Source organism: Pagrus pagrus (genome assembly GCF_965226575.1).
Source record: "Pagrus pagrus genome assembly, chromosome: 4".
NCBI lineage: Eukaryota > Metazoa > Chordata > Actinopteri > Spariformes > Sparidae > Pagrus > Pagrus pagrus.
In genome coordinates this window covers 15,694,502-15,710,276 of record NC_140188.1, presented here as the reverse complement: position 1 = coordinate 15,710,276, position 15,775 = coordinate 15,694,502, and the positions used below count along the sequence as shown (strand labels likewise).

General features: G+C 38.7%; 1 protein-coding gene across 1 annotated transcript in view; it reads left to right on the top strand.

The window, feature by feature from the left end:
- Positions 1 to 15,775, top strand: part of drd2a (dopamine receptor D2a) — a 46,049-nt gene that overhangs the window by 28,757 nt on the left and 1,517 nt on the right. The window contains exons 3-7 of the mRNA XM_084351357.1: positions 4,991 to 5,100; positions 8,931 to 9,067; positions 12,100 to 12,308; positions 14,390 to 14,476; positions 14,791 to 15,187. Of these exons, the coding sequence (XP_084207483.1) occupies positions 4,991 to 5,100; positions 8,931 to 9,067; positions 12,100 to 12,308; positions 14,390 to 14,476; positions 14,791 to 15,187 (940 nt within the window). The remainder of the gene's footprint in view (positions 1 to 4,990; positions 5,101 to 8,930; positions 9,068 to 12,099; positions 12,309 to 14,389; positions 14,477 to 14,790; positions 15,188 to 15,775) is intronic.

Here is a 15,775-nt window from a genome sequence, read left to right as displayed (position 1 = left end):
ACCCAGATGCAGGGGATTGCAGGCAGTTCAATGGATGAAGTTTTATTTAAAATATACAGCAGGGACAGGCAAAAATAACAGATGACTTGAGAAAAATTGAACTAAAAACTAATCTAACGAGGGGATGAGATGCAGGCGGAGAAAGGCAGAAAAACCCAGGTGAGGGGAAAGAGCGGAGGAAACGAGAGCATGGACGGAGCTGATAAGCAGGGAGAACACTGGGAACAGGGCTGGGCTGACGAGGCTGATGCAAGACAGCTGTGTGAGGGAAACTGTGGCGGGGGTAGAGCACAGAAAGACAGGTAAGCAGGAAAAAGGGCGTGAAAACAGACGCAGGCAGGAGCCCAGTGAGCAAAGAGTGGTCTAGATCACGTCTTTTAGACATCATTTATGGACATCCGAGACGTCTAAAAGACGTCCTCTGGGGAGCCAGAATGAAAGTTTTTTATACGTCTTTTCTGGACGTTGTATAGACGTTTATATATCGTTTATCAACTAATTTTGGCTGTCAGTGGACATCCAGATCATGGCCAATATGAACATCTATTCTCAACTAATTCTGGATGTCAGTGGATGTCTAGATTATGGCCTGACTATTGACATGGCCAAGCCATGATCTTGACTTTCATTCTGGCTCCCCAGAGGACGTCTTTTAGATACTTGGATGTCCTTAAATGACGTCTAAAAGATGTGATCTAGACCACTCTTTGCTCACTGGGGGGTGGAAAGTAAGATATACCACACAAGGAGGGAACCTACAGAATTAAACTTAAAATAAAAACCTGCTCCATGACAAATATATAGAAACTATAAGTAAAAAAGGCAAGTCGGTAACGTACTGAGGTATTTTTTCTTTCGAAGTTTCCAAAAATACCTGTGTGGACTAGGCCTTAGAGCGCTCCAATTAGACCCACAGATCCTTCTGACAAGTAAAGTGTCCTTCATGTACGAAGTGAAGTGCCCCAATTGAAAATAAATTATCATCAGACATAATTAAACTTTGAACAATCTAGTGTTGGTGAAACTGGGTACTTGTAGACATACATTACAGGGTTGTTGCTATTTTTTCTTAATTCATTTATTTGACGGGTAGATTTAGACACAAGTTCAGCCACAAAATAATTTATGTGAGCCCCAGGAATTTAAATCTGGATCAGAAACCATCATGATTATTATTTCATTTAGGTTAGGAATTGATTACAGTTTCATAATGTTTTCCTGAAAACATCTTTGAGGGGATGGTGACACACACACACAGACACACACAGACACACACACACAGACACACACAGACACACACACACACACACACACACACACACACACACACACGCACACACACACACATCGAATGTTTATGGTTTCCTGTCCCAACTGATTCTGTGCCAATAACATGACCCATTTATCCTTATATTATTCCTAAAAAAAGGAGTCCTGCCCCGATTACTATGCTGAGAACTAAGTACAGGGTGCTTGTCAAAGTCAAAATGTATTACCCAGCATGTGTTTTGAGTCGATGCTCATCAGATCTTGGCTTGTGGGATTAACTTAGACAGCAGCAGTTGGACTGGTATAATTGCTTGGAAATAAGTTGGAAGAAGTGGGAAAGTTAATATTTCTGATGTCTGCAGATGCTCTCTAGAGAGGTAAACATACTTCATATCATTCTGAGGTAAACATCAGCCAGCTTATAATGATCTCTATAGATTTGCATATATATTGTGGAGGTGAAGGTGACCTTAAATATTTAGTCAGATCGTGTGCTAACAGCAGCTTTAGCTTTGAGGTTTTTATTTGTTTATTCATCTCATGTTCTTCAGAGCATGCTTCTTCCATCACAGACTCAATTATCGTCACATAATGACACAAACACAACATTGTGTTTTTTTTGTCTGTCTCTTTTTATTAAACATAACAACCTGCAATCCCACTGCACCCACACTCCTTTCTGTCCTTTATCTTAGAAGACTTAATGATTTTCTAATTTCACGTCACAGGCGGTGGCCTGACTGAGTTTCTTGTGTTGATTATGTATCAGCATGAACTAACAGTGACAGCTTAGTCACAGAGTGTGGGCAGTGCATTCAACTTGCCCTTTATTATTAAATGCTGAATTAGCATTAATTACCGCAATTTTCGCTTTCTGCCAAGTGTGACCGATTTAGAGAGCATACGGAGGAACCATTATGTATGGCTCGAAGTCCAGAGTTTGTTTTTAAGTCAAGGTGAATAAAATGCTACTGTTTTTCTTTCTGGGGAATTTCATGCCAAACTTGAGTGATTCACCTTTGGGTGGGCTTCAGTATGGCCTTTTTTCTTAGAGGACCAAACCATGTTGTTCAATGAACATGAAGAAACGTCATTAATGTGTATTGTATTCCACATATTACAGTGATTACATGCAGTAGTTTTAAGTAATTTGTTAGGTAATCACATAGAGGATACAACATTTAACTCATACAAGGACAACATGCTTAAAGTCAAAACATCACAGACACGATCAGCTTCAAAACTGAAGTCAAAAGTGTCCAGTTCTGCCAAGATCATCTTTATTATCGGTAATGTGAGGTTATATGTGAAAATGTTTGTTATGTGTTTTTTAGCACCTGTTTGAGTGCACTCTGTCTGTTGCTGTAACTTCCAGGATAGTCAGATAGTGAGGAAGGAAGATGGCGAATGAATGATTTCTAGTGTTTTTTTGCACCACACTTGTGTTAATAACAAGTGTTAATTCACCCCAAAATGAGCTGTGAGATAGTCAGAAATGACACACATTAGGGGTGTGTGTGTGTGTGTGTCTGTGTGTTTAAATTCAACCACTTAACCACCACTGAACCACCAAAGACTCTGGTTATCTCTCTTCTTTTACCCCTCTCCTCGTTATGCCCTTCAAGTTCCAATCAACAGTCAACATTACACTACATAAACACACAACAGTGGAGGTCACCTCTGCAGGTCACTGCATGCTGCAATCAGGTTAATAAACAGGAGTGAAGATGCATCCACGTTTAAATCCAAATGTTAAAAATATATCTCTGAGCTCCCCCTACTGTCGGTAAACTGCTTCAGATCAGAGCAGAGTTTTTTTTTAATTTTAAATAATTTTTATCATTAATGCCATAAAGACTGTCAGGTTTTAGATGAAATGCATAGTGTATTTTGGTTAAGACATCTCAAATTGAAAATAAATCACTTTTTTTGCAGTTTATCAATCAACAGACTCAACATATGAAGTAATTCCAGTATATTAATTCCTTCCCCTGCTTTGCAACTTATCCCCCACCCCATCATCATCCTTTCAAGACAACCAATCTAGTTACTTCAATCACAAAAAAAAGAATAACAGACATACAACGACTCCATGTACTGTAGATTGACACAAACAAAAATGTAATTATACCTGTAAATTACAAAAGGGTTAAACTCATCTTTGTCTTTATAAAACCAAGACGAGTTATGAATTCTGCTATTTATCCCACTTTCACAGTTCACCAGCCCCCATTACTTCAATTCAACTCAATTTCACAACATTTACCTTTGCATATTAAACCAGAAAGGTGATACATTCTAGGTCGTTATTGCAATGCAAATGTGCACAGAGTGAATAAGTATAAATGAAGTTGGAGAAGGGGTCAGGATGCATGAAATAGGTCAAATAGCAACGACAAAACTGAGAAAATGCATATATCCCACATTCAGAATGTCACAATAATTATCCTCTTTTAGCATTGTATTTGTGTTGATTTCATGCCTTAGACGAGACGCAGTAGTTTAACATTCAGTGAATGTGTTTCCCCACACTCACATGGATAGACTTGTGTTGCAGCCATATGAACCTGTAATGCTGAGCTGCAGCATTAATGAGGATGTAAAACAGTAAGATTTGTGTTGGTGGAGCTGGTGAGAGGAGCAACAGTAGATTGTCATATAAAGAAGGACAATAAATTGAGTGATGGTAGCAAAGGAGAGAAACAGGCAGAGTGATTGCAGTGGATAGCGTGGAGATGTTGAAAAGGTTAGAAAAATGCAACAACAAAAAAAAGAACAAAGAGGCTGCAACAGGAAGAAGGGCAGTCATTATGCTGTCAGATCATTCTGCAATCACCACTAGTGTTGGAGACACCAGCGACAGCAAAGAGCTCTTTAAGATGGTGCTAAATGTGAGGAAGACACAGGCTAGGGACAAAGATTAATCATCCACAGAGAGGTAGGAGTTTCTCCTCTGACACACACATCTCTCTTACCCTTTACAGAGCCATGAGAGGAGGCAGGTAGGATGTAGTGTCAGGCAAGGTGGGCGGCTTTGGACTCGTCAGAGCATCACTGATGATCTTTCATCTCTGGGTTTGATCATGTGTAGCACAGAGGATTGAATACAAATAGGTTTCGATCATGTGTTTGATCGAACGCCACCTGGGGCTGCAGACCAGGATGCATGTTAAAGGATGATCATCTCACCCAGGGTGAGGTTGTCTATAGGTTTGCACTAATCTATCGTGTTTAATTCCTCCTGGTGTCAGTGAATAGATGTGAAGAGTCATGTATTCACTGAACAATCAGCTAATCTGTCAATTTCCTCCATGTCAGGGGTAACATTCTTTCAATCACATGAATGTAACAAAACATCTGGATGTTGTGTATACTGTGGAATATGTATGACAGCTGTTTACACCTGTAGTTATCTCTTTATATGATAACGACTCCTCGCCTTTTCAATCTGTTCTCTATCAGACTTCACTCACACCTCAGAGCACTTTGCTGAACTGTTGAACAGTTGAGACTTTCCTTTCTCTGCATTCATTTTATCATAGTTTTGCTCTTTACTCTCTCTTTCTGTTGCCGGTGTGGAAAGTAATCTGAAGAAAATATCCAAGGAGACTTGACTGTCAGGATTGCTTTGTGTTGCAGAAGCAAAACACATCATTTGCAGCGACTTTGTTCTGTTGACTGTTCCTGTAAGCTGCCATTTGTTGATGTTTTTCTCTTCTAGGTGGTGGGAGAGTGGCGCTTTAGCAAGATCCACTGTGACATCTTTGTCACTCTCGATGTGATGATGTGTACAGCCAGCATCCTCAATCTCTGTGCCATCAGCATTGATCGGTGAGTTCACCACTGCACAGATTGTTTAGTCCTGCCTGTCATGCATCCTGAATTGATTTTAGATGGACATCTTTACTTCTGAATAACAGATGAGACAGCTACTAATTGCATGCATATGTCTTTATACAAACTAAATGGCCTTTCCAGACACGAATTTCACAACTTTCCACTTTTTTTCATGTATATTCATTCAGGAATAGCCTGTTACTGCTCACCAGATGTTTCAGGGTTATTAATGTGACTTTCTCAATATGACAATCTGCAGCAATTTCAGGATTTAAGAGTGTGTATAATCTTGTGAACAGGTGCGTAGGAAACATGAAATGTAATGACAAAATTGTGGACACCTACACATTGTCAGCACAAACTTAATTAAAGTCAAAGTCGACCATTGTATAACGCAAACAATACAGTGGAGCAGTATCTTTAGCGACAAACTTCAACAACCAATGACACAAGTGGGCAAATCACAGGATCACGTCAATGAATATATACGCATTAGTTGATCTAAATGCATACATAAATCAAAAATAAATGCGTAAAAGGATCAGGTAACACAACGTGTGTGTAAACGTGAGCTGAGAGAAAGATAGGGGAAAAGGCATCACAAGAAAAACATCTATCAACAAAAACGTAAAGATAGAGGAGAGGAGATGTTTTACAGTAGTACCCAATATATGCAATACGGGCATCAAAATGTCAAAGGTCATCGTTATGGATCCTTAAAGCAACATTATGTGGAATTTTGTACAAATCCCAGGTCTGTAACAATCTGTCAGACATAATGTAGGTGCTCACTACAAACAAAACTCATTACATCATCACAATATTACGTGTTGAAAATGTGTATGTTGAACAAACATGAGCTTACCATATTGATACACTGATCAGATGTGGAACTTTGATATTCATTGACCTGATAGATATAAGTCCAAAATTGACTCTCCTGTTAGTTCTGTTTTGTTCTTTCTCACAACTCCTGAGTAATATATCCGGCTCTTCAGCTGCTAAATGCTCCACTATGTTCACCAGCTGGTTGGAAACGTTGTCCGTCTGCTGTTTGGTGCTGTGCAGATCTTTAAAGCTTTTCACTCAATACAGCAGCCTGCTGCTTCTGAAAACGATGCTATGAAAGACAGTGGTGAGAGCAAATCAAACCAGTGATATAAAAACAAACAATGAGCTGACGGGAACTGCAGCGCTAAGTGATCCTTTGCTGTGAGATTGTTATTGCAAGAGACCCCTCGCACAACCAAACATAATCATTTGTTGTTATATAAAAATGTTGATTATAGCCTACGCAAATAAAGAAAGCACCATTTAAAGTGACAGTTCACAACAGTGCCTGTTTTGTCACAAGACCTTCTGGATTCATTAATGCCATGTACAAAAATAACTCACTTATTTAGCCGTCACTTGCATGATGACTGTGATTAATGGCAGCGCCTCTATTAAAGTAGATCACGAAGCAAAGGCTGTTCATATGAAGGGCATGTAAAGCTCAACGTTTAATAAAGAACTGTAGGAAGTAATCATGTACTGCTGACAATCAGCTGAAAGTGTGAGAGCTTGGTTTGTTATAAATGAAGAATTCCAAGAACATAACATTTTCCATATTTTCATGTTACAGAAATCTGTCAAGTTTTATTTTGCATGATTTTCTGCTTGGCTGCATTTTCATCTTAAATACATATGGAAAATAAATATTCATTGTGTGGTTACACACGGGCACAATTTCAACTCCTACTGAAGTGATTGAATTAGAATGCAAATGTCCACCGTATGTGGAGAAAAATCTTATTAGTGTGAATAATCCCATGGTGGATGATTGTTTGTGTGTATTTGAAATGAATGTTACGAGTAGAGAGGAAGAGCAGGGATATTAACATTTAGATATTATTTATTTGACTTGCTTTATTTGCCCGCTTGCTGTGCACTTGTGAATATAAATCATGAAAAGGATGTGATGAGTGTGACACGATCACTTTCCCTTTTCCCGATATGTTGAGTACATTTCAGTGTCCACCCGTGTAACGCTGATTTATTAAAGTTCAGTGAAGAGTCACTGAAAAATTTCCACTTTCCTTTTATCAATTCTGCAGCTCCAGGCAGCATCTTAATTTATACATCAAAGGATTGTTTCTGTCTCTACTAACTTTGTTCTTACTCACAAGTGCGGAGCCAAAAGGAGGGGATCACAATATGGGCTCTATTTTGTGCGTATGCATGAGTCTCGACAGCTTACTTTGACCACAGGCCAGAAGAGAGAATAGTCAGTCAGCCTAGTCTCTTGTTAAAGGATGAATAATTTGAAACTTCCACTAATGGCCAATCAAATCAGCAACATCATCTCTGAAAGCAGACTAATAGGCCTAAAAATGATTAAAAACATTTTGTTGCCGAAAGGCAGATTGTTTATAATGGTACTTCCCCTATCATGATGCTCTCAGTGAGTCATAATGACTTTCATTATACAGTTTATTGTTGTATAATGACAATTTAATTAGTCCTGAATCTTAAATATTGAATGACGTGAACAAAAATATTTTACAAGACTTTGTGTTTGTGCACTCAGTCATATGGTTACATACAATAAAATACTCCAAATACTATGAGAAAAGCTAAAGTCTGTTTAAGCTGTTTACATAACTACATAAGTTCAAAGCTCTACATAATAATCATATTAATGTGATATAACCTATAATAATGCTAATCCTGATAACAACAGTTTTGGAGAATCATCTCCAATGAATTAAAGGAGACATATTATGCTCATTTTTAGGTTCATAACTTTATTTTGGGTCACTACTAGAACGGGTTTACATGCTCTAATGCTCAAAAAACACATCAGTTTTCTCATACCTTCCAGTGCTGTAGCTTATTTTTACACTAGTACTACCAACCAGCCATAAATGATATGCAGCACAGATTCTTCCACATTCAAATTAAATTTTGATGCGCTTGAAGATGTTTCCTATGAAGTTTTCTTTTAAAGGAAGTTATGTTAACATTCAATGTTACTCACTAAAACTCATCATTTGCATCCTTGAGGCTAAACAAATGTATTGAAAGCATTTCCTTCCTCATAAAGCATTCACAAAGCTTACGAACATGTTCCTTTTTTATATCCTTGTTTATTAGCTTGCAGTGCTCTTCTTCACTGCCTTTGTTGGCACAAGGCTACATTTCTTTGTGAGTTACCACCACATTTCAAAATGGAGAACAATAATAGTATTATTTATGTGCTTTTCTGAGCCTCAGATGATTGTCAGACATGTGCAGATGGACAAATAATGTACTGTGCTCCCAGTGAAGCCGGTCATTTTCTGTCTTTTGGCCTTGTAAAAGTACTGTGCATTATTACTCCTGGGACTGGAAAACCTCTCCATACCCTCTCCATAACTATCAAAATAGTCTAGTAAAAGCCTTACCCACTTGGCTTTATGTCTAAAGTCTTTTAGACCAAATTACACAAAAATCAATGCATGACACACGGTAAAAAGCTGTGCATTTCCTAGCGATTACCACAAACCCACTAATAAGGTCAACCATTGCAGTGAGGTTAAATGATAAGGTCTTTACTCTGAGACACAGCCCTCTTTACAGTTCCTCCTCTTCATGTCCACAGCACATAGCGGTTTCCAAAGGGATTTTTTTTTTTGCCTTAACCACTTGTAGGCTTCACATTCTTTGTCCTCCTTTGAGCTAAGATTTCCAGTGATCACCAACCACACATCTTTGTTGACCTTGTCATACCCCCCTTGTTTTGTTGAATGTCATGTTTTCATAGATTCAAACTAAAGTGTCTATTTTTTCTTCCCCCCTCACAGTTACACAGCAGTTGCGATGCCAATGCTTTACAATACTCGCTACAGTTCCAGGAGACGGGTCACAGTAATGATCTCGGTGGTGTGGGTACTGTCTTTCGCCATATCATGTCCCCTATTGTTTGGCCTAAACAACACAGGTAAGAAGGAGTATGATGAAACAAACATGTTTTCCCATGGTATGTGACTAAATTGGTAGCACTTATTGTGCTGCACTGTATTATTCATGGGTACATTACATAATACAAAGAAGACACACACAGTATACATTGTGAATAGGTAGCTGATGTATCTTTTAGATACAGATGTTAGCATCTTTTAGACGCTAAAATCAGTATCCATTTATTAGTGTCTTTACAACAAGGTATACAATAACATGGGTAGTTACTAAGGAGCGAGTAAGGAATGAATCAGGAGCGACTTGATAGTTAATGAATCGTTAATGAGTAATTCCTTAATAATTAAGATACTATAGTTATAAACCATTAAGTAATGACTGGTTCATGAATATCTGTGATTTGACATACTGACCACTTTCCTCATAAAGTAGTGAGGTGTTCTTGATTAACTATGACAACCAACTTTTTGGTGGCACTAACCAGTAATGACTCATTAATAACTGATTACTTAATCAGTAGTTACTCTTTTTGTGCCTTTAGATAAAGTGAAACATAATAATGAGTAGTGACCAAGTATACTCGATTAAATACTTATTACTTAGTCATACTAATTAATTAATCATCAGTTACTCAACATCGTTATTCAAGTCTACTTGGTAACTACTTAGTATGATGTCTCACTTTACTTGAAAGTAAACATTAAGGGTAATTAATGATTCAGTAATTAGTGAGTCTATTGGCTAACTCCTCAGTATGATGTCTCACTTTACTTAAAGGTACACAAAAACAGAAACTAATGATTTAATAATTAGTAATGAATGAGTGATCACTAGTTCCTGCCAGTCAGTGGGTGGTTCATAATAAATCAGGAACAACTCATGAAAAAAGTAATATACAGTTGATTCAGATATTTGTGAATTAATCATTACTTAATTATTCATTGATGTAGTATGTCCGAGTCTGGTGTTACTGCATTGTATTACAAAAATGAATATAAGATATATACACATCAGCTCTTGCAACCAAACTATTAGTTCATACTTACATGTAACTACTGTTAGTGAGCCTTAGCCCTTTTGGTTGCTTATTTCCCTGAACAGGGGCTTGAGAGAGGATTACAGCTAAGGCTGTTAACGATTAAGCGATTTTTAGACTTGTTGCTAACCAGCTCCTGTGGCTCACATCCTGTCACTTTGATGCTTCACTCATCCCTCTGCCTGCCTTGATGTGATGTCGATTCTCCCAAGACTCAGGCGTTTAGACTTGTGAGCCCCGGAACACAAGTGATCTGTGACTACAGCTCACTTGTGTTCAGCCTGTGTAAGCTGCAGGGAACATGAAAGCAGATATCACCGGCACCAACCATCAAGATTAGTGTTTAAAGCTATAGCTCATCTTTAAAATGTTCTGGCAATGCACAAAGTTTCTAAAACTGTGGAGGGACATCATGTGTATTAGGGGTGTCTGTTGGTGATTTCAAACACAGAATATCACAACCTCAGATTTGCGCGTAATCGCCCACGCACATGCACTCATGCAGACAGTGTACCTTTGACATGCTCAAGGGCTCTTCAACACATGGACATGGGGTCAAGAACAGGGGTATTACAGCAATTTATTATGTGACTTTCATAAAGTTGGGGGCTCGTTAGAAATAATGGTTTAAAGTTAATGCAACCAAAGCTGAGCTAATTGGATTGTTTTAAACTGAAATTCTTACATATTGCACCTTTAAAGTACATCTAAAACTCAAGTTATCGCTTGCAGGGACCTTATTTTGGGAAAAGTCCGTATTATTGTTATTAGCGGAGATATATTTTTCGTTTCTTGCTTGAATCGTGCCATTAATTACACATATGATGTTTGTCTATCTTTAAGATGAGTAAGATAAGTCAATAAAGTTGCAGAAAAATACCATATTGTTTTGAGTAAAACCGCTCATTGTACACCATGCCCGTCACCTTGGCACAGAGAGATCTTTCAAAAAGTCTGGCCACATTGACAGCTGTAGTAATAGCAAAGTAGAGTTAGTAGGTTCTGAGCTAGCTGGCTATATCGGCTGTAAAAGGTTTCGGTGAGTGTTAAACGAGGCAACATCAATTATATATTTTCACAGTCTAATACAGTTTTATGACAAACTGTGACTGTGCTTGTCCCTCCCAATTAACAATAATATTCTTTTCAGAAATAAGGTCCCACTGTGTCCACCAGAAGGGGAGGGACTTCACCATGTATCAAGAGCTCTGTTGCTTCATTTGTTTATAGGCCTGTTAAAAAGTTGCACAGCACACCTTTAAAGATTGTAACTGGCCTATTATGTATTCTGACTTATAAAAACTCATTCCCAAGCTAAATAATATATTAAACAACTGGTTTCACAGACTGAGAAATGCTCCTTGTGACAAGTAAACCTCATTTCACGTAAAATTGTGTTGCCCTTGGTCAATGGTCAGCCCTCTCTACCTCCTGAGGCACCGCCGCCTTGAAGTGTGAAGATAGCGAGTTGTTAACATGAACTACACAATTACTGTGACATCACTGGTTGTTATGCCTGCCTGTGTGGCAACAATTGTTGCCTAATCTGAAGCTGCCTGTAGGGTCTGAACTTTGTCCATTGTGAGTCCAGAAGAGACAGAATGGTCACCTCAGTGTGTGTGTGTGTGTGTGTGTGTGTGTGTGTGTGTGTGTGTGTGTGTGTGTGTGTGTGAGGGGAGTTAAGAGAGTTGGCGATGCAGCTCAGGGCCAATTTGGCTGGCTTTAAAAGTAAATCAGTGAAATCTAAAATTGACAAGCAACCAGTGCAGGGAGTTGAAAATTGGGGTGATATGATCTCTGCATTTGGCAGCAAATAGAGGCGCTATAGCAGCATCTTGGAAATCAAAGAGCAGCCCTTCATTGGTCAAGTTTCCCATTTTATTTTAGAAAATTCTAAAATAGAGCCACATTGAAAAAAGACACAATACAGCCACACTCAGCTGCATAAAGAAAACAATTTTGGATAGAACATAACATGCAGTCTGAGACTGTTTTTCACCCTGTGCTTATCTCCACAGCAACTCGTGATGAGTCTCTCTGTGTGATCGCCAATCCGGCCTTTGTGGTGTACTCTTCCATCGTGTCCTTCTACGTTCCCTTCATCATCACTCTGCTGGTTTATGTGCAAATTTATGTGGTCCTGAGGAAGCGCAGGAAACGTGTTAACACAAAGCCAAAGCAGCGCGTCTGTCAGGCTGCCGACCCTGATGTGGCCACTTCGCTGAAGGTGAGCTGCTGTAGCAATATGGTCGCCGTTTACGACGAACACCTTTATTGGCTTTAATATGAAAGTGAGATTGATTTACACCTTTATTATACCAGAGCTCACTTCTGTCTGCGCTTTTTGAACGTCTAAATCAACATTGAGGTCGACAGTATGTGATCTGACTAAAGCCATTAAAGTAACATAGACAGTCTTTGTGTAAAGTTTAACTCTTTGCAGGCTTAATTTCATTTAAAAATGCTTAACATAGTATCACATGCTTTTTTTTCACTGAATGGTCACGGGTCAAACATATAATTTCCTGCATTTCCCCATGATAACGAGTTAAATCTGTCATCATTACGGAATAACAAATGTGGTTTTCCCAAGATCATTAAAAAACAACTTTATAAGGTTCACAAAAAGTGGACCATGACATACACACTGCTCTATGGGCGGCTTTGTAGGCTACAACCTCTCATTGGCCTAGGGATAAGAACCTACTCTCATTAGTGTGTGTTTGAATGCTATAATAATGTATGTGTATAAATTAGGAAATGTTCAGCTTGAATCAGTTGCTACTTATGGCTCATGGCTCATTGCTGATGTAATAAACATTAATCTGTAAGTTAAAAGAGGGAACAACCTCATTTATCTTGTTATCTCGGGATGTAAAAGCTTGTTTTCTCGAGATCTCAAGAAAATGATCTCAACATTTGTTATTCCATGATAATGACATAAATAAATTGTGACATTGAGAAAAACAAAAAATATATACTTATGTGCAGGAAAATGGACAATATAGTTTTTGTGATGCGATGATCAAAATGCTCTTGTTCATCTGACATCGCTTCACATAATGCAACGGTTCCTGCAGTGTTTTGGGTCTTATATAGCTTCAGCTACTAAATGTCATTATCTTGGGAAAACAGCAGCTGTTCTCTTGCGATAATGACATAATTAACTTGTGATCTTGGAACACAACGTTTGTTATCTGGAGATCTCGCCAAACTTTTCTTGTTACCTTGGGAAAACAACGGTTGTTATCTCGTGATGATGACATAAATAATTCATGATCTCAAGAAAACAAATAGAATTGAACTCGTTATCGCGGGAAAACAAAGGAAATAATCATTGACCCATGGCCACTTGGGGCTTCCGTACTTTTTGAACATTTTTCATTTTTAGAATGATATCTTTTTCAACTAGTTTGAAAAGATAACATAAAAAATCTCTTGAGTTAATTTGTGTCTTTATAAAACTGCTATCAAATATTTTCTCAAAACAATCATGTAACATGGTTTTATGCTCAGGCATTGTATAACATGAGAACATACGGTGAAGGGAAAAGCACAGACAAGAAGAGAATGGATTTTCTTTAAAAAAACAAGAAAAAAAAACAGTTGATAACACTCAAGGCGATAGATTAAAGGGCACGGCTCAGGTACATCTAAAACATTTGAAATGTTATTCTTCTCCTCTATATGTAACTGGCTCCATTCTGTTTAATTTCAGTGTTACATTTACATTTATTTCGGTGTCGAAAGCTGTCACGCATCCATAAATATGATGGCCCTCACATGACCTTTTGCTTTTCTGGTTATTGATTTTACTGACATACCGAAGCTCGATGGGCTCTGCACAGGAAGCCAAGTAAAGCTTTTGATCCAGTGCACTGCATTACTCATGTTCACGCATGGCTCAGCGTGTGTGTGTGTGAGTGTGTGTGAGTGTGTAGACTGTACATTACCATATAATTTAATGATCCGTAAAGTCATTATATGGCAGCATATTGACAGATTATGTACATAATCTTTATGGAGTAAAAGAACAAAATTTACATAAAGTTCCATTTATGCTGTTAATTGTTGGATGAGTTTTCATCATCTTGGTGAAATAATCTCAGCTGACAGATTCCTACACTGTCCGGTTAATGGACTTGCAGCTGCAGATCACATTCTTGGTAAACAGCCTTTCTGTGCCAGAGCTCGATGCAGCCTCATTTGACCCGGTAGGCAGTGGGACCTGTGCTTAGACAGCCCTGTTGTCAGTTGTGCTTTGACATTGTACCTTCTCCTTTCCTGACACAGCTGTTTTCATTTCAGGATAAGTGCACTCATCCAGAGGATGTGAGGTTGTGCACCATGATTGTTAAATCTAATGGGAGTTTTCCTGTCAACAAGAAGAAAGTGGTGTGTGCTCTTTATTTTTGTTCTCATGCTTCCAGCTTTTTTTTTTTCACTCAAAAAGCTTAATTGTTGGAAACACATTTGTTTTGCTCATAAAAGATTTAGCAACGTGTCACCTTGAAATGTTCCTTCATTTCAAGCAGAGAAAACAGCTTAAAAGGCACCTGTCTTCCTCTGTGAGTGAAGAAAACCTAAATTTAAAACTCAAACTGGGATCATTTGTACTCTTTTTAATTAGTACTATTTTAAATGTCACCCATTGTGCAATAACCTAAATGAAAATGAATCTGAATCTATGCTTCTGTGACCTTGCTCAGATATTCATCAAAGATGGAGTCAACGAAGGGGAAGATCTTGAGCTGGATGAGCTGAACAACAGTGGCAGCAGCCAGAAACAGAAGCAGCAGCAGCAGCAGCCGCAGTGTGCTCTTGGAGACACTCCGGCCACCAGCCACCAGCTTTTGATGCCCAACAAGGCTAACGCTAGCCCGACCTCCAGTCCTCCCACACCCCCTGAAGAGGGCCGAAAAGCAGAAAAGAACGGAGACCCTGCTAAGGGGGCCCTGGGGGATTCGGCTCCCGTTGTGGCCAAAGCCTTCCAGACGCAGGCCTTACCTAATGGCAAGACTCAGACCTCTGTGAAGACCTTGAGTAAGAGGAAGATCTCCCAGCAGAAGGAGAAGAAGGCCACACAGATGTTAGCCATTGTCCTGGGTAAGTTGGTTCACTTGTTACTGAAGTTTTTTATTTAATTTTCTGTTTGGTGTAAATAATTTAGAATCAGTCAATCAATCAATCAATTAAAATGCTGTTCTATGTGAGTATACACACTGAAGTGGAAGTGACAAAACATTTCTGGAGCTTCACAGCAAAACAGCATTGTGGCATTCTCTTAAACAACTGAAGCAGATGGGGACTTTTAAAATGTAAAAAAAAAAAGAAAAAAGAAAAAAATGGCTACCCACGGCAATTGTACGGTATAATCCAAGCACTGAGATCCCAAATTGATTTGAAAAGGCATTATTTGTATCCTCTTTTAAGCTGAAATCTGAAGCTGCTGGGCTAAAAGCGTTAGCGCACACCCTTTCTGAAGTGTGGATGCATGAGACGAGCTGTTGTTCCCGGTTGTTTTGTCATCTAAATATTTGTTTCTGTTCTAATTTGCCACAAGCCAATCCTGTAATGTGCATTTTAGAAAACTCCTTTTGCTTTTGCACAAGCTCCCAGCCATCTGCCTGTGCATGCATTATTTCCATCTCAGATATTTTGGTTAGACCTAAAACAGAGCTTGCAAACAAGACA